This window comes from Drosophila ananassae, chromosome 3R, assembly GCF_017639315.1.
Source record: "Drosophila ananassae strain 14024-0371.13 chromosome 3R, ASM1763931v2, whole genome shotgun sequence".
In the NCBI taxonomy this organism is placed as follows: Eukaryota; Metazoa; Arthropoda; class Insecta; order Diptera; family Drosophilidae; genus Drosophila; species Drosophila ananassae.
In genome coordinates, this window is record NC_057930.1 from 28,444,336 (window position 1) to 28,469,814 (window position 25,479).

Sequence of the window (25,479 nt, forward strand, 5' to 3'; positions counted from 1 at the left end):
ACACGGATACAATCTGTCTCTGCTGAGGTCCTAATAAAGTTTCCTGCTCTCTCTTGCCCCTTTGTTAGCTCAAGTGCACGGCCAATATCTTTGACATCTTTAAGGAGGAAATGGAGAGCGTCATCGAGGAGGACCGACCCAGGATAATGGCTTCGGGCAGATCGTATGACATCAACAATTACCCACTCGATGAGCACACGAATGGCGAAAGGGGCTTCGAGGATCACAATGAATCATATTTAACCTACTATTCAGGTAAGCTTTAGGGGATGTTATGGTTAAAGATGGTAAAAGATGTCTTGGATGCTAGGTAGAGTTCCTTGAGTCTTAAGTGCGAGTGAAACTTCCTCGACATAGAGTCTACTCACTTAAAATTACACAATCCCGAGCTTTAACGAAAATCAAGTCTGCTTATCTTGAAAATTCCATGATCCCCTACCGCCAGTAAAATCGCTCAACAAATACCAGACATGGACTCAAACCAAGTTAGCGTAGCTTAGCCCACTGCATCCTGCTGGAGACGGGCACACAAAGTAAATTATGTAAATAAAATTGTGCAGCATAAACATTCTTCCAGGCTGCTAACAACCAGAAGGCTTATCGGATCAAATGGCGGGGAATCAAATTGGCATAAACTTAGTTTAGACATGAAAGATTGTCGTGGAATTGCGCCAGACGGTGCAGGACGGAAGCGGTGATTGGGGCCCTGGGCTAAAATGGGTATTTTTTCTATATCCTTTTTGCCGCAGTTCCGTTGCGGTTTTCCTTTGCCACTTACCAGGGACAACATTTGCTTAACACCGAGAGTAACGACAACACCAGGAATAACAAGTGTGTAAACGCATTGAGCTGAAAATTGTATTTAAAATGGGGTTCACTGCTTTAGTGACGATATGGTGGGAGGATGAGTGGTAGCTGGAAAAACTTAGAAAAATCTGATTTGAGGCGACAATATCGGGGCTTCTTGGAGAAAAACCCCTAAAGCGGAAGTTGCCATCCAACCCTCGAGACTTCCCCTTCGCCGTCTATAAGCAAATGAGATGAGGCGATTGCATGTTCCGATTCGAATTCTGGAACTCCTCCCTGAACTTTATGCAAATCCCATATTGACATTCCCGACCACACAATCAGAAGTGCAGCAGTTTATTACTTACAGATTTTTTCAATTTTTGTCCGATGCATGGGAAAACTATTAGGGGAAAAGACCTTAAATCTAAAACTCTGCTGTAGATTTCACAAAGACCTCAATAGCGAGACATTCGTTAATGGAATCGACGTACTCACTCTCACTCCTCTTTTTCCAGCGGATAATAGTGCATCGGGCGCCGCGACAGCTGCAAACGAAATCTTCTGGCGTTTCTGGCCATCACGACTCTCGGCAACACTTGGCCAAATGACGAAGCTCCGCATCAACAGGCAGTTAGCGGGGGCAGCTGCTTTTTTCGCCGCTTTGGTTCTGGGGCCGCTGGCCCATCAAATTATCAACTGTCAATACACAAAGCCGGCGACGGCGACGGCAACGGCAACAACAGGACTGGAAACGGGAACACGAAGGGCAAAGGTGCCACAAAAACGGCAACAACAACAGCAGCTGCAACATCAACAAATGCCTGGAAGCAGCAACAGGGACGAAAAGGATGTGACAGCTTCAAAGGCGCCACCATTCGCATCCGCATCCACATCCACATCGAGCGTCAAATGCTTTTATAATTGTCAAATGGCAATGCCAACTGAAAATCGCAATCTCGTGCTGCACGAGGACGATGATGATGGGGTAGCGAATATTGAAAGTGCAACGGCTGCAGCTCCAGCTTCTGATATTGCTGCTGCTGTTGCTGCTGGAGTCGCGAGTTGCAGCATTAAGCGGCTGTCAGCAACACTTGTGGGGAGTGTGGAGGGCGTGGCCAGTTGGCTGGATCAACGAATATTGATGACTTTGAGGCGGCAGCCGATGGATGCGACGCAGACGCGCTGGAGCGCGTGCTGATGCCGAATTGATGATGAAATCCATTTCCGAAAGTAGCTTAAGGTGCTCGCCACGGCCCTTACACTGTGTGAAAAGTTGAATGGTTTAATTAATATATATGCGAGTATTGATTGAATTCGCCAGATGCATAATTTGACCTGGCAGTAGCTCTTAAGCGTTATTCATAAGGTCAGGGATATACGAAACCGTGGTATATTTAATTATTAAATTATGGCCAGCGAGGCCTGCTTAATAACAGGAAACACGTACATGTTATGTTACAAAATTAATACCTAGATGGTGAAACCAGTTAAAAGTATAACTACCCTGTAGGGAGCAATCACAAGTGGTTTGGTTTATTGAGTTTTGAGATGTTATGTTATATAAAACTTCTGGGCTCTAGTTTAAAAATAAAGACGAGTTAAGTGACCGTGTGACATTAAGTGGTAATATTTTTATACAAAATATAGTGGTACAAGCAGATTAATTGCGATTTCTCTATGTCTATCAGACTTAAGCATACAGTTTCTGGCAACTATGCCATATTTGTACTCTTTGCACACGTCTACTTGAACATTTGCAAGACGAAAATTCTCCTTTTTCCGCGGCTTGTCCGCTTGATCAGCAAGCTGCTTATCATCTATTGCTTCAAAAGTAAAAAATAAATTATTTGAGCAAAACAAAACATAAAGAAACCCAAATCCATAATCTCTGAACAAATTGTACAGTTCCTTTGTGAGTGCGCCTACAGGGTAACGAGTATGTAATAACCCACACGCTAAATAAACACATACCGTATTCCATGTATCTCGTAAGTGTAACGAATTGCACTACCCCTTATGGTGCCCAGGAAGCTCTTAGCCTACCAAAGCAAAGAAAACCATCGAAATGGATACCGAAGGGCATCCGAAATATATTCGCAGTGTACAGCAAGCTGAACTTTAGACTGCACTTGAGCTTAGCTTTCGGGTACCGTAGTGCATTTTAAAGTGGGCTTTGGTTAACATAAGCTGGGTGACAGCACTACCCAAAAACACGCAGAGTTGCAAATAATAAGTACTCAAATAAATAAAACTAGTCTAGTGCCAAGAAAACGTGTATATAGAATATAGAACCTTAATGGAAAGACATATATATCCTCTGTACAGAAAGGAACTTTTTACGGTTGTGGTAATACAAAGCAAAATTAAAAATTGAAATAGTTAATCGATTGTAGAAAGCCTGGAATTCATAGAACAATGGAAAAAATAAATAAAACCTAATTTTTACTGTAACTCAAACGAAACAAACAATTATTTGAACATTTTTGGCCATCAAAAATCCAGCGGTAAATAGTTCCTTTGTCTATATAATTAATGAACGTTAAGTAATTGGTAATCCAATAGAGAAGGGAGAACCCTAATCGTAATCTGTTAACAAAAGGTACTGTTTATTTACATGATTAAAAAAAAAATTGTCAGCCGTTGCCATAATAGAGCGATAAACTGTAGATGCTCGAACTAGAAAAGTTCTTAAGAAAAATTGAACTCAAATAAATTTTGTAAATTTGTATAGTAAATATATTGAATATATTTGGAAAATATTTGTTTGTATTTAGGAAGAAAGCTACTCAGTAATGTCACTTATTGTGTATTTATAGTTTATCGCTTTATAATGGTTACTGAGTAAAAAATATTATAACGTGTAAATATAATCCAATGTGTAAGAGCATATTAAAGATATTCTATAAATACGAATGTAAATGTTTAAAAGTTTTAATATTGTGTAATCAAAATAAAAGTAATGTGCATGCGCCTAGAGTTCTCAAATCAAATCGTGTTGTGAAAATCGTCTTCCCTTATTTGTGTTGTTTCAAAATATTAAAAATAGTTAGTTGTTTCATACTAATTATTCGAACTATTACAGTATCATTTTTTTCCATTTAATCAGACAGAGGCAAGGAGAACTTGAGTTTCATTTCGATGTTATTATCTAAGATGATTAAACAATAAAGAATAAAGCTGAAAAATGCTTTGTGCTAACCCAGAACTTAATCTAAAGCAAATGCATTTGCACAAATTATAAAATATTCATATCCCCCATAAATAGTCAAAATGTGTAAAGCTAAAAAATGTGTAAAGCTAAACTCAAAGTAGATCTAAGAAAAACCAACAGTGGTGTAAAATGCATAACATACATACATATAATAAAAAAAACCATTTACCACTATAATGCATAGATATAACAGAATGGTAATAACAACATTAATGAATATTTATGTAAGATGTGAATGAAAATGAAAATCAAAGGAAGGCATATAATATTAGTGTGTACCATAACCGTAAGCAGGCAAACTTCACATAAATAAACGAAAATAAATATTCAAAATGCTGTTTTGAAGTTTAAGGAGGCTCACCAAGAACCATACTTCTCGGATTCACTGTAAAGCTTACATCTGCTTACATTACGATGTTACTTTTGTTAACAGAGCTTTTACATTTACGATTAAACTTTCCCAGAATAAGAAATTTGTAACATTTCAAGCTTTCTAAGCCCCACATTTTAATTCTGGCAACGTTTTTTTATCGTAAATTTAAAGCTCTTTCTTAAAAAGGGAATATCGTAACGCCCTGTCATGGCGCTAAAATACGACTGCAGTTTTTAAAAGTAAACCTTGCCTCCCGAAAAGCTTGTGCTTGGCCGGCTGTTTGTGGGTTTGCTAACGGATCTAGTACGGAACCCGCTCTCTCTCAACCTAAGCTTTCCAATGTGAAGGTCAGATGGGACACGGACCCGCGCTGGGAGCTTGGATGTGCAGTCAGCGCGCTTCAATGACCACATCCGCACGCCGCGCACCTTTGAATAATTTATTCGTTACTAATAGTTATTAGTACAATAAACGGGATACATAGCTGCTACCAACTTAGGAGGCGCGGTGCACTTTCTCCCCCACTTGACTTCGGACAAACTCCATTCGGACAAAAACTCAGTTTCGCTTTTCATTCCAATTCCATTGAATTTCCAATTTGTGTTTTCCACACACGTGTTTCTGTTAGTTCCTTGCACCACACTCACACTTCGGCAGTGGCTATTTTTTTGGTTACATTGGAGAAAAAATAAACCGACTGCCAACCGATTCCACCTTCGAACTATAATTTGACCAATTGACGGAAAATTAATTGAGCTAAAATTAACTAACAAGAGAATATAATTTTTTTTACGTGAAACGAGCGTGTTATTTGTTAGACTGATTTTACAATTGATTGTGTATAAGTAAATTAATTTGAGACATATTTGTTTGTGCTTCGATCGGAACTCGATTTTGAGGTAAGTGCCGTTCTAGTTTTGGCGGCAAAAAGTTGTAATATTTTACGATTTGCTCCACCTCCTGTTCTGGCGCCAAAATGAATGAAAATGTTGCCGAGACCTGAAGCTCGCTGTTAAGCACCTAACATAGCAACATCTCGGCTGTTAGCCTTCTTAGCAACATGTTTTCTCTTTCTGTTTGGGGGAGCGGTTCATTGACCCACCAACAACAATATTCAAGAGAATTTCTCCTGCGATCGTTAGCGAAGTCCACCCGTTCTACAGTTAGGACCCCTGTGGGGAAATTGGGAAAAGGGAATCGGGCGGGTGCTAACTTCTGACTTCTACCAGCCACGTTCAATTGCCTTTGAGTCGCTTTTTTAAGTGGTAGCCCCAAGACGCCCGAATTTCCAGCAAGCTATTCTGACGCAGCCGCAGACCCCGACCCCCGAACACTTATATACTGATTACCGATATATAGACTGAAATATATACACTTCGATCCCCAGTAGATCACACCCTAAATGCCTTTCGTCGAAAGATTCCAACAAATACGTAATTTTGTTATGAACGTTTGTCTCGCCGAGGCCATCCAATTCGTCCAGGACCTCTCGCACGCCATCTGCCTCGACTTCCAGGGCCTGTTCAACCTCAAGTAGGCCTCCTTGAGCCACCATCGGTAAGTGACGCCATTCCAGAAAGGTGAAAGTAAAGCGAAAGTGTCGAGCGGTATTACGGTTTCCAGTTATTTCGATTCCCTTTTCGAAGCGAGGGTCGGCTCGAGAGACCTCATGGCAGGACAGTCGCACGATTCAGAGGTTATGTCAAAGTGATAGAGGCATATTAACAGCAGACATTCGAATTTTCCACATCAGTGTTCAATTGAGAAAAGGTGGCGATCATTTTCAATCACTTCAATTAGGGAAAATAAATTTGAAAATGCGTACAAAATTGTTATATTTTAACTTAAGGTTTTCAAGACCGTAGGAAAGTTTCATTCATTAAATGTTTTTTATTTTTTATTAGAAATTTGTGTTTTTTTATTCCGTTTTGCAAATAAATAAGTATTTTCGTTACGTAAAATCAACTAAAATTAATTTTTAGAAAAAACGTAAAAATTGCATCATTGGATACCCGAAACTGCTTTCCTATCCCTTATTGCAAGGGATGATGAAGAAAGGAGATCGGTAAGACCGTTTTAATGGGAATGATCCAAGTTCTGCATTTTATATCTCGTCTTCAGCTCACCTCACGCATTCACCCACTCACCACATTCACACACATACCCAAACACACACACCAACTAAGCGCATCCCAAATCGACATTGGTGTTAGCCAACAACGGACAGAAAAGACCGACCTTTTTTCTTGGTTTTGAAAACAAAACGACTGATCCACTACGAAATGCTCTCTTGCGCCTCCTTCAACAAACTCATTTACCCGACGGCCGCAGATGTCGCCAAATCGCCGGTGGAGGGCGTGGGAGTGGGCTTGGCCGGAAGTATTGGATCGCTGGCCAGCCTCCAGACCCTGACCTCCGTCACGTCGATGGGCAGCGGAGCTCCCAGCGAGACCCAGAGCGAGATATCCTCGGTGGACAGCGATTGGAGTGACATACGCGCCATCGCCATGAAGTTGGGCGTAAAAAATCCAGACGATCTGCACACCGAGCGGTTCAAGGTCGATCGTCAGAAGTTGGAGCAGTTGATTAAGGGTGAGTCACCAAGCTTACACCCCCCAGCAATCTTAGCAAAAATATATACGTATACCTAGTAAATTTTATTGGGCTTTTTGCCATTTCTTTATATTTTGTGTAGCGGACAGTGCCATAGAAGGCATGAATGGAGCCGAGTATTTCTTTGATGATGTAAGTACACCCATTCTCAGCAATATACGAATTGGACATGACATAAGCTTCATTTAAGCAAAAAATCTTTGATTGCGAAAAAAGAGTAACCATTTATCAGTATAATTAAAAATGATAATTTCAAACCTTTTTTCTCAAAAAAGAATGTCTAATAATTCCCCTAAATTTTCAGGGCATAGAATGCCGTGCCTTATGTGTGATTTTCAAGCATTACATAATATGCTTTCGAATCTGTAGCACCTTAAGTTATTTACTCTTCGAACTAAATTTTTAAGTTATATGATTCATGTCTTTCGTTTGGTTATCCGACCCTATTACCACAAATTTCAGTGCTTGCGCAATACATTTTAGTCACGTTTGAATTCGGCAATAATCCTTCTTGACTTGATATATTTGAATCGCAATATATCCAATATTAACTGTTTTACTAGATCATGAACACGACGGATACCTATGTGAGCTGGCCTTGCAGACTCAAAATCGGCGCCAAGAGTAAGAAGGGTGAGATCCTTGGGAAATGCCAGTCAAGAATTTTTCTCAGGATTGCTTTTTCCTACAGATCCCCATGTGCGAATCGTCGGTAAAGTGGAACAGGTGCAGCGGGCCAAGGAACGCATTCTTAGCAGCCTTGACTCGAGGGTAAGTTTTGCTTTGAAATAAGAGTTCTCCGAATAATTTTGAGTCCCCTGCTTTCCATCCAGGGCACCCGTGTGATCATGAAAATGGACGTTAGTTACACGGACCACTCGTACATCATTGGACGCGGCGGCAACAATATTAAGCGAATCATGGACGACACCCACACCCACATCCACTTTCCCGACTCAAACCGCTCTAATCCCACTGAGAAGTCCAATCAGGTGTCGCTGTGCGGCAGCCTGGAGGGCGTGGAACGAGCCCGGGCCCTGGTCCGGCTCTCCACGCCCTTGCTTATCTCATTCGAGATGCCGGTAATGGGACCCAGCAAGCCGCAGCCGGACCACGAGACGCCCTACATCAAAATGATTGAGAGCAAGTTTAATGTGCAGGTGAGCTGATGGGTGGGCAGCTCCGTATGATTTCTATCCTGTATCTCTGTATCTCCGAAACGTTCCAGGTCATATTCTCAACCCGTCCCAAGCTGCATACCTCTCTAGTGCTGGTGAAAGGATCCGAAAGGGAGTCCGCTCAAGTTCGAGATGCCACTCAATTGCTGATCAATTTTGCCTGCGAGAGCATTGCAGTAAGTTTGCGGTTTACAAGGTTCCAGAGTTTCTTACTAATAGCAAGATCGTCCTTTCAGAGCCAAATCCTCGTGAATGTCCAGATGGAGATCTCGCCGCAGCACCACGAGATCGTGAAGGGCAAAAATAACGTGAATCTGCTTAGCATCATGGAGCGCACCCAGACTAAGATCATCTTCCCCGACCTTAGTGACATGAATGTGAAGCCGCTCAAGAAGTCGCAGGTTACGATCAGCGGTCGCATCGACAATGTTTACCTGGCACGACAACAATTGCTGGGCAACTTGCCCGTAGCATTGATCTTTGACTTTCCGGACAACCAGAACGATGCCTCCGAGATAATGGGGCTCAACACCAAGTACGGCGTGTACATCACCCTGCGCCAGAAGCAGCGCCAAAGCACCCTGGCCATTGTGGTCAAGGGCGTGGAGAAGTTTATAGGTAAGTCCAAAAAAAAGACCTTTTTCCTATTATCCACTAGTTTTTTTTGGTTCAACTTTTACTCTATTGCCGACTAATTATCCCCGCTCTTAGACAAAATTTACGAAGCTCGTCAGGAGATTCTGCACCTGGCCACGCCCTCAGTCAAGCCCGAGATCCCCGAACTCTACTTCATGCCCAAGGACAAGGACCTCAGCCTGGCCTACCGAACCCAACTGACAGCTCTTCTGGCGGGCTATGTTGACAGCCCGAAGACTCCTTCCCTGCTGCCGCCCGCCCTTGCGGGTCAGCTGACGCCCTACGCCAACAACAACCACTTGTTGCTGAATGCCAATGGAGGTGTGGCTGTGGGCGGCCTGGCAACGCCCACGGGAGTATGTGCGCCAACGCAGAAGTATATGCAGCTGCACAACAGCGCCTTCCAACAGGGTCAGGTCGGGACCGTTCAGGCAGGACGCCCGCTCGGGGTGAACCACAACAACAACTACCTACAGGTGCCCGGCGGATTGGGCGGAGTAGCCGGGAACGGGCAGCTGAAGCCGCTGCCCATGAACGTTTCCCCTCGGAACAGCTGCAGTCAGAACACCAGCGGCTACCAGAGCTTTAGCAGTAGCACCACGTCGCTGGAGCAGTCATATCCCCCTTATGCCCAGCTACAGGGAGCCGTCTCCTCCACCTCCTCCTCGGCGGGCTGTGCCAATCGGGCCCACTATTCTCCCGATTCCACATATGGCAGTGAGGCGGGAAGCGTGCCGGGTGGCGGCGGAGGGGGCGGTGCCCGTCTGGGTCGTCGCCTTAGCGACGGTGTCCTGTTAGGCCTGGGAAACGGGTCGAGCGGAGGAGCTCCCCTGCTGCCAGGCAGTGCCGAGAGCTACCGCAGCTTGCACTACGACCTGACCGGATCAGGATCCATTTCTGGTTCTGGAACAGGAGCTGCAGGCAACAAGCATACCAATATTCACCGGGCGTTCGACTTTGACATGAAACGGGCGTTGGGCTTCAAGGCCATGGAGAGAACCCCAATTGCCGGGGAGCTTCGCACTCCCACCCCTGCTTGGATGGGCATGGGCCTCAGTTGCACCTCACCAGCGCCGCTCGAAACGGCGGACGACGGTGGTGCCGGAGCAGGGGCAGGTCCCGGAATGGGACCCGGGGTCGGCAACGGTTGGCGGCTACCGGCAGGACTGGGCTCTCCGTACGGGCTAAGCGCCACCACCGGGCTGCTGGACGCCACGCCAGTGAATCGCCGAATGCATTTGGCACAGCACAAGGACATCCAGACCCTGCTCACTAGTTTGGGGCTGGAGCATTACATCAGTGAGTAGTTCATGACGATAGTATTTTACGAACTGTGTAATTGAGATGTGTTTTATAAAGTGCGTCGTTGATAATGTTTAATCTGCGACTTTTTAATGTGATTGTCCCCAAAACAAAGCAAGTAATGTTGGGTATTTTTTGTTTTCCCTGTACTTTGTAGTTTGGTGTTGTGTTGTCCACCGTATCATATAACAATATGAAATGCGTAGTCACTTACGTCATCCTGCAGCTCAGCCCCCACTGATTAACTATTCGTCTTTCAGAAATTTTTGTGCTCAACGAAATCGACTTGGAGGTGTTCACCACGCTGACCGAGGAGAACATGATGGAGCTGGGTATCGCAGCGTTTGGAGCTCGCAAGAAGCTGCTGGCGGCCATCCATACGCTGCTGGCGAGCGAGGCAGCCTGCAGCAGCATGCCCAGCAGCAGCTCCTCGCAGAATTCCTCGTCGCCGCGATTCTCCGGCAGTGCGGCCCCCGGCGCCGAGCGCCGTCCCTCCAATCAGTGGTGATCCATCCGCACACCCCAACCTCGCACCACCGCCACCCCTTTATTTATTTACTCTCTCACAACCAGTGGGTATTTTTTGCATGCATGAATCGTTTGGTAGTCGTAGGATAAAAAACCCAGAAGTTGATCCCCGGAAACGGAAACCGGTAGCGAACCTTTTGAAACATTCCCTAAATGCGCGTGTGAGAAAATCACACATACAGTTTGGCATCGACCTTGACTTATACTCGCACTTGTACTCAAATTCCAAGTAGCAGAGCTGTGCTAGGGAAAAGTTATCAGAAGTTCCCCTAGCTCGTAGTTTTCTTATTTTAAGCTATTAATTTATTTCGAAAATATTTATATGAAACGTAAAAACAACCCAAAAAAATCAGAACAAAAACAAAAAGGAAGAAAACTGTCCAGCTAAAATTGTGAATTATTTATGAAATCAAACTAAACGAAGCCCTGTATTGTAAGAAATGAATTTGTGTAAATTAACTGAAATAGAAAATGGAAACGGGTAACTGCAGCCTGTCTTAGGTGATAAGCAAAAGAGTCACTCTACAAATTGATATGAATAAATTGATGTCTATTGAAAACGAATCAATGCAAAACTTGTGCGCCCTATTATTCCTCTCCTGGTATTGATTTTGTGGAATTTTGGGGTGAACTCGCTCGCTGCCTAATGACTGAGGATAATAAGGCTAATGACTTGTTGTCTCCACTCGTCTGCACTATTTGTGTTGCATTATTGTTCTCTGTCTCGAAGGCGTGCCAAGAAAAATTTTCCAGCACAACAAACTCAGTATGTGTTGTCCACACACTGACAAATCGGGAGGTTGTACGAGGCGTGGCAGTGGGCGTGGTGGGGCTAATGAACTGCAAATGACTTACTCCAGTTGTCAGTGGCTCTTGCTGTACTGCGGTCATCAGCATAATTGCAAATTTTTATGATTATGACATTTTGGGCGCAAAGTGTTGCTGCCGATGGCAACTAATTTTCCATGCCATCTCTCGGTCGGCCCGAGTTTTGTTGGTCATTTACATGGGTCTCTGTTCCACTTAAGTGCTTTCAGAAGCCTCTTGGAGACGTCTTGGCAGCCAATTTGATTTACAATTATGCTGGATTTGGAAAAGGGTTCATCGGCCAGACATGAAGTCGCCTGTTCACTACTGGTTATGCCTCAGGGTCGGAGATGTCTCCTTCACTGCGTTGCACACTTTTGACCAAAATTATAATACCCTCTGCAAGGGTATAATAACTAAAATATTGACTAAAAAGTGTCTCAAAAGGGTCAACAAGGTTTTCCGGCACGAATTATTTAGGGATAATGACTTAACCAGGCTCTTAATAGTCCAATTATTAAATTACTTTCCCTATTTATTTATTTAATTATTTATCATCAGCTATTGATGGAGAGTCCAATTGGATTGGATTCAAAACGTTTAAAGCATTTCATAAGCGTGACTGATGTTGGAATGGAACATCATGTCTTTCAATATCTTATTTTTATTTATGTTTTATTTTTTTATGGAGGGATGATGCTGTATAAACGAAATATATTCATTATTCCGCAATGAGGGGCAATGAGGTGAATAGTGAGGGCAGGGAAACAAGCAGTTGAGCGGGAACTGCGAAGGAGTTAAGGAAAGCAGTGCTTTTCGAAAACGTTACTCACCACGACTGACATACTTTTTCTCTCGCCACAATTCTCTCTCTGCCCTCGCCCCTGTGCAAGGACTCGAACGCTTCGTGATTTTCCGAAATCTTAGCTCGGATTTTCCGAGCTCCGTTCGGCTAGCCCCGCGTCCTGTTCGCCAATTGGGAAATCTGTGCAAAGGACTCGTAGCGAGGCGAGCACGGAGCCTTCCGCTGCAGTTTACATTGCGTTGCCCTTGCGTAAGGACATCATCCTTTTTTGCTCCTCATTTTGTCGTGCGAAAAAGATAAAAGCATCGGCCACCAGAAACAGATAAAAACACAAAAATAAAAAAAACACAAATAAATTCAACGGAAACAGAAACGGCGGATTGAACTCCTGCGCTTGTGACAGTGATCCTTGTGTTTTTGACATCGCACTTGCCGAAATATCAGAGCGCAAAGGGCGATCCGGAAAAGGATCTCTTCCTTAACTGGTTTCCCGGGTGCGTGTATGTGTTTGTGTGTTACTGTGCGAGGCTGTTGCTTCAGGTGTGATTGTGTGTGTTTGTGCAGTCACGTGTTCTAAGGTGATTTTAACGAGTTCCGCGATTCGCGACAGGAGATAAGCAGCAGCAGTAGCTGCGGAAGGACGAGAGAAAAGCGTAGAAGCAGCTTAGCAAAAAGCAAAAATATAAGGAACAGAGCTCGGCTAAGGGAAGCCAAGCAACGAAAATCCCCTTTTGGCAGGACGCACTCGATGTTCGGTCCATGCGTCTTCAAGGATTCCCAGATGAATCATCTGAAAATTGCATGAAATAAAATTGTTTGCCAAATTGTGCAGGATACTAACAAAAATATAGCAAAGAAACATCTAAGAACGCAAATTCGTTTGTGAAATATGACTGCCGACGTACACTTAAAGAAATAGATTAAAAACAGGAAAACAACGAGCCATTTATCGCATAACATTAAAGGTAGGCAATAGATAAGAAAGTAGAATTGGAATTGAGCAGTATACATTGGAAGCTGGTTTGATGGAAATTGCAACCACTCAGGATTGCAACCACTATGTACACTTTTTTTACTTAATGCTCAACTGGCAGGCCAATTTCAGGGATAACCTTTCACATTCACTCCGGGAGAAGATGAACCGAAAGATAGACAGGAGGGCGTGCCCCAACTTATCCGGGGAGCAAACAGAACTTGTCAATTGCAGGGAATCGTGTCGCAGGAACCTTCGTAAACATTTCCCATAGTTGCTATTGGGAACTGTGCAACAATGTCTTGAACCGGCGCTGCTCCTTCAATTTCCTCCTTTTTGTTGATGTAAAATGTCAACTGCCTAGTCGAGTTTCCTCCTCTGCTCGGCTTCTCCCTTTTCAGGCGGCTCACTGACTAGGCAAAAATTGTATTTAGTGGGACAATCAATATCGGATGCGGGGCGGAGTTGGCCGACAGTCAAACATTTATTTGATTGACTGATTGATATGTGAAATGATTTATTGCCGGCGGAGTATTATTGCTGGAGAGCCCCTGGCAGGGAAAGTCTCCACACCAGGCTGGGCCAACAACTTTTCCAAAAAGAGCTGCTTCCTTGAACCAGTCGAAAAAACAGAAAATTTATTTCACACTCTATCTTTGCCATTTCGTTTATTTCGAGAATTTCTCGCTGGCCAGTTAAAATGCTCAGCTCCGTAGAAGTGGCTCGCTAAAAACTTTCGCAGGCTTTATGTGAAAATAAAGTAAATAATGAAAGCTATTTAGCACAGCCAAGGGGCGCATTAAGTTGCCGCCGACGTTTTCGGATTATCCTGTGACCGGCTTAAAAACAACAACAGGACCAAATGCACGAATACACCGCTATAAACCATTTTTTTTACAACCACTGTTGAAATATAGCTAAGACTTTTTATATGTTCTTTTAGACTTTTATTAAAATTTGATTGGCAAGAAAATTAAACACTAAGCCTGATAAAAAAAGGGGTAGGCTCTCTTGAGAAGTTTATGAAAAAATACTTTTTTTCTGAGTGAAATATAAGCCATGACCATCGTTTAATGAGCTGTGCCTTGATCTGAGCTTCGCCTGGAGAAATTTCAACAATTTTTTACTGCCACCTGCAACGGTGTCGCATTCTTCTCTGGACCTGACATTTTTTTACTTTCCCATTTTTTGTGTGGCTGGGAATGCAATGTTTTATGGAGGAGGTCGCTACCTGTGAGGCTACCAGAAATTTTTTTAAAGCATGGCTGCCAAAATACGTATTAAGAATTTTTGATGCCATAAATAGTAATTGACTTGACTTCTTGCACAAATAATGTTAGGCCTAATTGTATTTACTGCATTAGTTTAATTTTTGATAGCCATTTAATATTTATGGCATAATCGAATTAAATGCACGAAGCTGCCCATGCAAATTCAGCCAATTGCGTAACTATGCAATCAAATAATTAATTAATTCGTTTTCCGTTTGAATGTGAATTTGTGTGGATCATAACTGTGTGTTCAGCATTAAGATGTTTCGGATTCATTTTCCAGACGGTATGAGATATAGTACTGGAATTCGAGAAGACTCATTCATCATTGAGGGCAAAGTGTCATCTCAGGATAAACTTTCGCACAAATCCCCATTCTAATTTTTATCTTGGGTAATATATGGATTGAAAACGACACAAACTTTACAAATTTTCCAGCGTCTAGATGCACAACTTTTTTCTGCTGGCCTTGCAAATCTTATATCGACTCAAACTTCGCCTGAACAAATATGAAAACACGGCGGAAAAAACCCCTTGGGCGATTGAAAATATTTCATATGTAAATCCATTGTTGTTGTTATCGGCTGTATGGCCAGTGGCTCTCCGGGATCCGGAATCCCGAATCCGGATTGCCGAGTGCCTGCCATGGATGTGGCAGGGAGTGTAATTTAGGGCTTCGTTGCCTACTTTTTGGCGCCACGGGCGCATCTCAAGTGCAACATTCGCCGAGAAGACTGTGTACCTAGAATATTTGCTGTTCGTTTGCGGTTGCGAAAATGTTGCGGCATGTGGAAATTTATTTCATAATCTCTGCAACAACAAGCCGCCACACACAGCCCGCCCAGGCAGCAACGGAGAATGGGGAAAACTTTTGCATATGATAGGAAGGGACATGGGGCTGGGGAACTATGAGTAGCTAAGCATGTAATTTATATCCTTGAGTGCCCCACCTTTTCCCTTTAAAAACTCCAGTATCGGGCTTCCTATTGGTTTGGGTTTCTGCATCTCTGCAGCTTTTTAGATTCACAGAGGCGTTGGCTCTGAATGCATAGCGGGTATACGAAATATGAGACCTTAAAACGGCAGCAAGTTAGATGAAATGTGTTTATATTTTTTATTTTTACCGAATTTTTGCACACCTTAACTTAAAAGGGTAACACAATATCAAATAATTTACCCAGATATTTCTAGCCTTTTTTCCTTTTAAAGCGATACTTACGCATATGGTTTATGATCCTCATTCCTGTGATAACTACGCCCCTGTTAATATTGCAAAATATTCCCATTTTTTTGACGCAGCCGTACTAGTCTTCCGGTGTTGGTTGAACCAGTCATAAATTTGTTTCTGCTCCTTTTGCAGTGTCTGGTTTTTCTACGGCTGCCCTGTACTGCAGCTTCAGCTTCAGCCTTCGCTTTTTGCCGCTCCACTTCAGACCAATTTTATTTGACCACATAAATTGTTTACCAATTTTCACAAGTTCTGCGCAGCTCTACAGCTATGTGAGCTTTGTTTTTGGCTCTGAATGCTGAAAGCGGTTTAATAGCTCTCTGCTCTTGGCTCTTGGCAAACCTATTATGATTTAGCAGTCAAAGCCGAGCCATCTATCTTGGGAGGTTAAAATTGTGTTTCATTTTCTTCGTATGTCGGACCTCTTGTTACATTGTAATCGAAAAATCTTTGTGATAGCAGAGTTTCAACACAAGCCGATTTCATGGCAATCAGCAAGGATGACAGGACATATTTATTGCTCTGATAGTTTTGCAAATAGCCTGTTTTGACTGTGCGACTTTTGATGGATTTATGAACTTAATTGTGGAAATAAATGGAGAATTGCTTACAATTTTTTCTATCTGCTACGGTTTTTAATTAAACAAAAACAAAAATATTATTCAAAACATATATCCTTTATTAAAATCAAACGGCTTGAATGTTCAATTTGTCTTTTAAAGTGCACATGTAATTAACTAAGCCAACAGGGATCAGGGCTTTGAATTTGTGTTAAGTTTTTATCCCTTTTTCTGCTTTCTAGCTCCTTTTTGCAACTTCCCCGCCGGAAGAGGAGGAGACCGTATAAGAATGCACTCTTTGCGGCTTATCGCGTTGGGAACAGACTTGGCCTTTTGTTTGTCTTGCTTCCAGTCGCAGTCGGTCGTTTAAGTTTGTCAATGCATAAATTAAAAAGTTAGGAGTTTCCACCTAATTCTCCTTTGTTTTCCCTGTTTTCGGTTAGTTTTGGCTGACCCTAATGAAGCCAAAGCAATTAAGCCAGGGCACTGCGGTGTTAATGGGATATAGACAAAATAACCACTTGGTCGGACCTTGGGGCTCAATGCGAATTCCCATACGAGATGGCCCTGGCCTCGCTTTTGTCCTGATTCGGTAATACAATTTGCTGCTATAAAAGATTACAACTTGTTAAAGTTCCTCCTCAAGCTGCCGAGTCTCGGCGTGTCCACTCGAGCTGACCAGGGGATTATTATAATCCGATTTCAAACTTAAAGTGCACCCAAAAAGAAGTCGAGAATTTATGGAAAAGTGTTACACCCCCTAGCCGGGCCAGAAACATTTGATGTGCAGTTAGGCAACAATGTGTTTTTTGGCCAGGCACGGAACTCGCCTCCTTCTCTGTTAATGGAAAACTTTTCACTCAAAGTGTATGTGTGGGAGAGGAAAATCGCTGCAGTTTTCTTTATAGTTATTACTTTATACAGTTTCCCCTTGTTCCTTTCCTGCTGATTACAAAATTGCTTCCAATACTTTGCCCCAAAGAGTGACTATAAGAAACTCACTTTGCAACACCTGCCTCAGGGGCAACCCGGCCCAGTCGAATGCAGTGGCCAAAAAGACTTACAGGCTGCAGTCAAAGTTTAACGCATTAAGAACCGGTGTTGCTGTCTGCCACCGATTCAGGATGTTGCTCCACCACGTTTTCGTGTGGGTGTTGTATACAACTTCGGGGGCTGTTAAAAAAATACTTTACATAAGCCACGTGAGTTTTCTAAAGGGACGGCCAATATATGCTATTTTCTTTAATGAACTGTCTTTACAATAATTTGAAGCTTTCCTTTTAAGGTCTTACAATTCAATATAAGTAAAGAATAGATTGAAACTTTAAAATGTTCCTTCTTTTATTTCAGAAAAGCTACGTTACAAATTTTCATCATGCGGTTTCCACGAATTGTCTGCCAAACGGCTTTGGCCACAATTCTTCTGGCAATAAACTTTGGTAAGCTAGGTTCATACTTTTTTATTGCTAAATTTTAATTTTATTTATAATTCTAAACTGATAATTGGGTGCAACATTTAAATTTATCGCCAGACTTCTAACTCACATCACTAAAGGCTGGATGAAAATAAAATTATACATTATAATGTTGGCAAAACATTGAATTGCAATTATGATTGACGTGAATTAAAAATAATATTTATGTTTATTAATTTCTTATTTTATTAATTTCAACAGTTTTCCGCTGTGAGGACATTTCCCTTACCCTGTTTGCGCCATAAATGCTAATTAGTTGCTATTAAAATAAATGTCAGAGAAATATTGCGCGGAAATTTATGGGATTTCAGCACACAAATAGCAATAAAATCAAATTCTGTTTAATCAAGCCACAGAGAATAATTCAAACAAAAATCCGCTGAGGCCATAAAATGATTCGATTAATGAGCTTGTTCGATTTGTCGGGATAAACACACGGTGGGCTTAGAAAATGTTCCTATGTGTCGCAGGATTTTGCAACACTCGATTCTACATAATTCCAAATTGTATTTAAAGAGCCACCGCATTCAAATGGCAAAATATGAAGCCAATAACTCACTCTGTCAGCGTCTTCTGCCACATATAGACGATTAACTCTGGCCATACTTTACACACACTTCAAAATTTTATTGCCTCGTCTTTGCGGCTTTCGCCGCCATTGGAGGTCTCATTTTATTTACCAGCGCACATAAATTCCGAAAACCGCACGCACACTCCAACTGCCGCGTATCCAGGACGCTCGTACATGCATATAAATATTTCAGCATCTGCTAGGAGGAGACTACCAAACTGATTTATTCAATAAATCACACAAGTTGCTGCGGCTTCCTTTACCGCTCCCCCTGCTTTGCCACCCACTCACCTGGCTTTAACCCTTGAACGTGCGCCGCAGATTTAAATTTTATCTGCATCTTCGACCCACTCAATCGGGTTCGGAGCAGAGTGCCAGGACATGTGTCAATAAAGGCGGAAAATATATCAAATAAATGCATTTGCCTTGGAGAAGTAGGCATTCCCCGGGTAGCCCAGGTAGCTTGCTTGGTAGGCGGCATCTGACAGTTGATTTTCCTCCTATGTATCTATCCGTCGCTCTATCAACAGAAACTTAAATGACAGAGAATACATCAAACGACATTTAATCCCTTCGCGTGACTGAAATTTTGGACTCTTTGTCACTTTGAACGATCCAGTCGAGGAGCTGGCAGGATTTGGAGCCTCTCACATGGCCGCCTGTTATCCCTTTTTCCACGGCTCCTTTTTCTTCTTCTCGTTAGCACCCGACATCCATAGTGCTCTGAATGGGTCCGGTGGTCTTGATAAATGCCCTCAACGTGCCTGGCATTTGTTTTGTGTGCCATACCTTTTTCTGTCTTTATTTGGTGAAACACACTTTTTCCTCGGATTCTGTGACAAGTGACTTTTGGGCTTAGTTCTTGCAATATTCAACACAACACCAACAAGACTTGTAAAATTTAAGGATTATAATCTTAAAGTGAAGTTGAAAACGAGATAGAAATACCTGGAGCTTGAGATTTTGTTGTACTTCTAAAATGACCTATTGCTGAAATTATCGCTATATTACTGTTTATTTATATAAATCATTCGTAAATAAGGCATTAAAAATTGCCTCAGGTTGGTCTTAAGTTCTACGCCTAGTTTTGCCTTCTTATCAAATGCAGACATCGTATTTTCTTTAAATTAGCTCCATTGAACCCTGATTCACTGCTTATGCACACAACCCATGCAGCCCACGTGTTTTGGGTCGGCCAGAGGCGCCATTACCCTTGTAGGAGACGATTGGCCGCCCACACCAAAAGACACGCCCCCAATAGGAAAGGAAGGTCTGGCCGTGCGTTCAATGTCGCACAAAAACGTTTATTAACCTGGCATTATCGAGCCGGGGCCCAAGTGCACTCGATGTAGATGAGGACATTGTACTAGACTCCGGGGACCTTTTTTCCCTTCCTTCGTCCTTTCGGCAATTCACAATTCGGAGTGCCGATAACAATCTCCAACACGCACCACAGTCGGTGTGAGTCGGCTATTGGCTGTGTCGCACTCCCATTTCTATTTTGTTGAACAAAACTCACATACAGTGGCTAATTAGCTGCGGGCCACGTAAAACGGTCGTGCACTTGATTTACTTTTAATAACCACATGCTGAACCTTGGCCGGAGTTGTTGCAAATTTGTGACAGCATTATATCCATTTCGGCTTGCTTCAAACTTGTGTTAATGTCTTAATGTTATGGCCGACGAATTGTTTGGGGAAATTGACATTTATTGGAGATTGGCCCAGACGAGCTTTGTTCGGAAAATTAGAGGCTATCATGTAATTTGTATTAGCCGCAAATGTGATTTAAATTGCAAGGAGCAAACATTTGGGTGAGGATTTCCGAAAGGTGCGCCTTTCTCTGGGCTTATTGATTTTATTATGTTGACATCAATTAGAAGTCAAGTGTCTGATGGTCTGATTGGGTTTGTTTGAGTGATATTTTGGGCCATCCGCATATTAAATTCCAAAACTAACTTAATTATAAGGTTAACAGTATGGAGCTGGGAACATAAATGGAGTAATATTTTGGCAGTGAATTGTCCGCCTTGGGTAAATCCATAAAGGATGTTTGATTAAGCAATCGCTCCAGTTTCTTTTGGTAATTTTATTTTCCGGAAGAAATCATTTTAGTGTCGTTTGCCGCATCTCCTTTTCACTTTGTCCCATTGCCTTTAATTAAACCCCAATCGAGGAAGCCTCTTCGGTTGAAAATCAATCCCTGTATATATTATCAAACCAATTATACCGTGGCATGGAATTTTTGAGCCGATGACATCTAGCAATCCATTTTAGCACTCGAGACATGCCACCGCGCAGATCTCCTTTCGTCCTGGTAGACTTGCCATTCAAGGATGCTTGACTTGGCTTCGCCTTTCGCTTGGCATACTTAAAACTAACAGGCAAATCAATGGCAGGGTAACGGGGAGCTGAAAAAAAGAAAATATGAATAAGCTGCGAGTGTTTGGAATTTCGAATTCCAGTCGTTTCCTCGTTTGCTAAAAAATCATACCAAACGCTAACACCAAACCAAACCAAAGGGAGGCATCCCCCGAACAGCTATTATTGATGCAAAGACCTGTGCGCTGGCGGAGTGTCAGGAAGGGGTTGGTCGGTGGGTAGTGGAAGGGGGAAGAGGGCTGGTCGGATCGTTACATAAAATGAATGAAAATCTCGATTCAGCTAAAAGCTAAAAAAAGAAACCAACGTTTCGCCTGGGATGGGCGGACAAATTGAAGCTTTAGCCACGACTGACAAACTGCAGCTGTAACGGCCAAATGTTTTTGGCCATTTTATTTTTCATTTTCGCTTCGTTTTCGTGGGACGAAGCGGATGGGACGAAGCTTAACAATTTTTATGGCGATGCCCCATGAAGGCGGGGATCCGAAATATGGATGCCGTGGGTGGGCTGAGTTCGAGCCATGGGTTAAGCGGCTTAATTGCTCTGGTAAGGTCAACTCTGGGTACGCAAAGCCCTCCAAAAGGAAACTATTTTCATGGAATGCCTGCAGGCGAAAAGCGCTTCGGAGGCATGAAGAAATTTGCATAATAACAGGAAACAATTTTGTGTGTTTGAGTGCGTGTCCTGAGCGGCTATATGAGATCGCATCGGATCCTGGCCATTGGCTTTGCTTTTTCCGTAGCAATGCACCGGAAAACGATGTGTTAGCTTAACAAAATGCAGCTATAGCCTAAATTGTAGAGAGGTTGAAAAATGTAGAGAATGACGAAAATCCTAATATGAAATCCTTACCAAAATTCCTTTTTGTGCTCTGTAAGTTACTTTAAAAGAAATGAATGTAGAAGTGGATTTAATATGATTTTTTAAACAAAACTATTGAATATTATTAAATTGAAATAAAGAGCCTGCTTTTAATGCCTAAAGAACTAAAGTCTTGTGTGGGATGTTATTGTTTTTGAAACAAACTAATTATCTGGAAAGCCATAGAGTCCAGGACAGATTTACAATCCGCGAAATTTTAATATACGCACGTGGGCATCCACACACGGCTGCCATGTACGCCAGCCATTATCCGGCGGACTCCTTGCAACGCCGGCAAATAGTTAATAATCATTATTAATATCTACGTGGCTAAATGCCTGGCGCATAACAGCCAAACATTGCATGCACACGCCGGACTGGGCCCAGAGACAGCAATTTTCACCTCTATTATGCAGCAAACCACTAAGCCAGGACCCCGCACTACCCCAATTTCCTCGCTGGCCGTCGAGCAGCAGTCTAATAAAGAGCATTATGCAGGAGGTTGCTCCAGTAAAGAGTTTGTTTTTAATTAAATAATTAACATGCGATTTTCCGGCTGATGCTCCAAGAGCAACTTGACCCTTAAAATGCAGAATTACCGTCGGGTATTTTCATGTTTTATCATAAATTGTTGGGACAGGCTAATCAATATATTATAGCTGCGTACTCTGTCGCAAAAATTTAAATAATTGAAAGCCCATTATCCGAATTAAAATCGCAGTTAAATGGCGTGCTCATTAATTCCAGCTTATATATCTTGTATAATTGTCAATGCACATTCCCTTGGAGAAGAAAATACATAAAATTGTATTTGTTAAATGGAGACTTTTGTGGAAATAATTGATTGTCTTCGTTTTGACAGGGTTACTCAACTCGTTAAGAAGATCGTTGGAGTGGCGACATATTAATTAATATTGAATTATTTGAATTTATTTGATTGTTTTCTGGTCTGTAGCACTTTGTAGTCGGAAGTGAATGCCATCAGGAACTTTCTCTTCGGGCTGCCACTACGAAATGCATTGCAATTCATAACCTCGCGGACGAACCTGGCACAGCCCCCCAAGAAAATTGTTCAATCCGGTGCACAAAGGGCTTGCTGCATATTTAAAGGCAATATCTCCTTCACATGTGCGACTGCTGGCATTTGCAAGTCGGGCAATCAGCAAACGGCACAAAACGAGAGCGCCCTCCATGTCGCCACTCACCTTACAGCTTTTGCTTTCGCCAATGCTTGCGTCGCAGCAATAAAAACTTAATGCAAGTATTTTCCTTCAGCATTTTGCCATTAAAAAATGTACGTCAGTGCAGCAGTAGGGCAGGCCGTGCAACAGGGATAGTTTATTGGTTCGACAACTGCAAATAAAGATTGCTGCGACTCTGTGTGTGGAGAAAGTGGCAATTAATAAAACTTACAGTTCTCCCTTTCTAGTAATTGCTGCTACTGTCACAACAACAAAGACAATAAAATTTATTGATTAAAAAATCCTTCCACTCAATGTCATCTCCATGTGGAAACCTTAAACTGTTTCACTCACTTCCGTCCCAAGGAAAAGCTTCGAGCAACAAATTATTGCACATTTCGACGTCGCTTTGCAATTGTTGTTGCCTGCCTGTGACCTCAAATAATGAACGTGCAACTGAGCTGAGTTTCCAATAAACACGTACGTTTCGAATGGCACTAATGGGTCATACAGAAACTTTTCCGAGCATTCGTGGCATTCGCCGATTCCGATTGACATTTGTAGGAAATCGGGGGCACAAGGGGTTTCCTAATCAGAACCTGCGGCAAACAAGCTGCGAGAGTTGCTGTCAATTTAATTGATATGATTGCAAAGTGATATTAGCAATTTGCTATTGATTTTTTGTTACAATCTCAAAGCATACGATTACAAAAATAGCAAATTCTATTGGTTAACATTATTGTTCTTCTTTTAGGTAAGTTTATTTGAGAAAATACGATGTCAAATTCACATTTGTGAACATGGAAGAGCCTTTGGTCCATTTTTAAAACAAATAATTAAAAGGGCAGAGGTATTCGTGCCCTGGAGCCACAACCTCCCAGCTTCTGCACACATTTATCTCCACAAGACTCCATCAAGAAACCACAACACACCCACACTCAAGCTCAAGTCCTCACACACATGTTAGCCGCAAATCAATGAATAAAACTTCACACAAAACTCAATTTTCAACAAGTTTTCCGCATTCTAAACACATTTTTCTCGAGCCCCGCCCAGTGGCAAACAGCTCCAAAACGACACAATGTGGCCGACACCAGAAACCTCGAACGCCGAGACTGAAACTTGGAATTAAGGCCAAGACGTCATGATAAAAACTTTTGTCCTTTCTTGAGTGGAATTCCTTTTGGTTGTTGTTGTACGCCGGTTTCTCTTTTTTTTGGTGCTGAGCTCTAGCAGCGTTGGTTTCTTGCCTTTCACACGCCAACTTGAACTTGACGCATGTTTGTTGGCAAACAATCCGACATCTCACGCCCCCGCGTCAACCCGGCTGAGTTTGGCTCATTAAAATGCGCGGCATCGGGTCGGTGCCATCAACCAAAGTTTAAACCAAGAGGACCCTGGATGTGGCTGCCAGAGTTAAAGGAGCCAAAGGACCTGGCCTGACCTGCCGTTCAGCATCTTTGAACGTCAGCCAAACAAATCTTATTTAATTTGGATTTGGCGCCTTTGCACGCCAACAGGCATGCTCCAATCCGTTTCATTCAGCGGAGATGTCGTCGTGATTTCAAAAGGTTAAGTATCAAAAATAAAAAAAACAAAAATAATTGGGAGTGTCATAGATGGAGTGGACGGCCAAAATCCTTATATATCATGCTCGTAATCGTGACCCAAAATTAATCAATATTGCTAATAAACTCTTTAGGAACATACACTTTTTCTTTTAAGTGTTCATAGTCGGATAAAATCCAATGACCATGTCTACATATTTTTTATATTTTTACAAATAATGTATTAACTTTGAAAGATATCATTAATCATTGATTGAGGCATATGAAAATAGTTTGTAACTAATTTGTAGGCACTATAGGCACGTAATCACGTCACGATGGCATCCCTAGGCGCCATTGACAGGACCCTTCGAGGTGGCCTTTGGAAGGCCGCAGCTGTTGCTTCGGGGATGGCAAGTGCATTTGAATGGCTTGCTAACTTGCCGCCTCACTAACTCGCCGGCTGCTGTTTGCCAAAGTGTTAAATGTCATGAAGGGTAAGCGCAGCTGGGCCGTTGAATTTATGGAAGTTTCACTGCGCATTTACATTTACTACATGCCGTATTTATTATTTATGCTCGCTGCGCGGAATTCGAAAGGGGCCACTTCCTCGCAAGACGCACTTTCCACTGATGTCTGAGTCCTAGCTCCTTAGTACCAGTAGGTCGGGGTGGCACCGTCCCTCATCCATGGGATTTCAGCTTTTTATTAGTTGCGAAACTTTTTCCGCTGCCTGTCAAATATTTCATAGCTGTTGCACACATTTTCCCCTAAATTTGGCGCATTCGTCTAGTTTTGCAAAATATTTTATTATAAAAATTGGTCAAGGGTGTACTGAGTGCAAGGAACTTCCGCCTGGTAGTTAAAAAACTGGGCACTTCTTCATTACTTAACATTATTCTTTATTCTACTGGCACAGAGTATGGCACAGGATATGCGTGTCTGGCACACTAATTAAAGGCAAATTGATTTTTCGAGGTTGGACAGCAGCAGGACACAAAGCACTGAAAAATCAGCCATCGATTCATTGCTGGAACAAAGGGTTAAAACAGTAGAGAGGCACGAACAAAGCTTTAAGAATGTGACAAGTTTTTGCCGATGGCATTTCGGCTTTTATTTAAACTTCATTCATGGCATGGCAACTATTTCGTTTAATTTAACATTTTTTAAATATCTCAGGCTTTTCCG

At 42.4% G+C, this 25,479-nt stretch overlaps 4 protein-coding genes and 1 long non-coding RNA gene across 7 annotated transcripts in view; 4 read left to right on the top strand and 1 right to left on the bottom strand.

Annotated features, from left to right (window-relative positions):
- LOC6497749 overlaps positions 1-4,333 on the top strand; it is a 38,756-nt gene extending 34,423 nt beyond the window's left edge. The window contains exons 7-8 of the mRNA XM_001961392.4: positions 69-255; positions 1,305-4,333. Coding sequence (XP_001961428.3) covers positions 69-255; positions 1,305-1,987 — 870 coding nt within the window. The 3' untranslated portion in view covers positions 1,988-4,333. The remainder of the gene's footprint in view (positions 1-68; positions 256-1,304) is intronic.
- An 807-nt stretch (positions 4,334-5,140) lies between these two features.
- Positions 5,141-11,194, top strand: LOC6497750 (protein bicaudal C). Of its 2 annotated transcripts, none has more exons than XM_044716008.1 (10): positions 5,141-5,272; positions 6,495-6,965; positions 7,069-7,118; positions 7,550-7,619; positions 7,678-7,757; positions 7,820-8,146; positions 8,215-8,340; positions 8,401-8,782; positions 8,876-10,099; positions 10,363-11,194. In XM_044716008.1, exons 2-10 carry the CDS (start codon positions 6,656-6,658, stop codon positions 10,608-10,610), a joined length of 2,817 nt encoding a protein of 938 aa, XP_044571943.1. In that variant the 5' UTR covers positions 5,141-5,272; positions 6,495-6,655; the 3' UTR covers positions 10,611-11,194. The 2 variants fall into 2 exon arrangements, with proteins under 2 accessions (XP_044571943.1, XP_032307403.1); XM_032451512.2 differs by lacking the exon at positions 5,141-5,272 and adding an exon at positions 6,350-6,438.
- Positions 5,776-5,930, top strand: LOC116654903. Its single transcript, XM_044716009.1, has one exon. The coding sequence runs from the start codon at positions 5,776-5,778 to the stop codon at positions 5,908-5,910; it is 135 nt and encodes a 44-aa protein (XP_044571944.1). The 3' UTR covers positions 5,911-5,930.
- Positions 11,195-12,431: 1,237 nt separating the features above from the next.
- The window catches only part of LOC6497751, a 29,832-nt gene continuing 16,784 nt past the window's right edge, over positions 12,432-25,479 (top strand). Inside the window, exons 1-2 of one of the 2 annotated variants that reach the window (XM_032451736.2) lie at positions 12,432-13,207; positions 17,625-17,713. In XM_032451736.2, coding sequence (XP_032307627.1) covers positions 17,650-17,713 — 64 coding nt within the window. In that variant the 5' untranslated portion in view covers positions 12,432-13,207; positions 17,625-17,649. The remainder of the gene's footprint in view (positions 13,208-17,624; positions 17,714-25,479) is intronic. The other variant, XM_001961389.4, reaches the window with a different exon arrangement.
- LOC116654942 lies at positions 20,509-21,664 on the bottom strand. Its single transcript, XR_004310102.2, has 2 exons — positions 21,555-21,664; positions 20,509-20,730 (listed from the first exon to the last, which is right to left on the bottom strand). It is a non-coding gene; the product is annotated as an uncharacterized LOC116654942 (long non-coding RNA).

What these genes read in the sequence shown, in the direction of transcription:
- LOC116654903 (XM_044716009.1), top strand. Translation starts at nt 5,776, where the DNA reads ATGCCTTTCGTCGAAAGATTCCAACAAATACGTAATTTTGTTATGAAC.
- LOC6497750 (XM_044716008.1), top strand. Translation starts at nt 6,656, where the DNA reads ATGCTCTCTTGCGCCTCCTTCAACAAACTCATTTACCCGACGGCCGCA. An exon ending in CGGCGCCAAGAGTAAGAAGG is followed by an intron (nt 7,620 to 7,677) that starts GTGAGATCCTTG and finishes TTTTTCCTACAG; the next exon opens with ATCCCCATGTGCGAATCGTC. An exon ending in AGAGCAAGTTTAATGTGCAG is followed by an intron (nt 8,147 to 8,214) that starts GTGAGCTGATGG and finishes GAAACGTTCCAG; the next exon opens with GTCATATTCTCAACCCGTCC.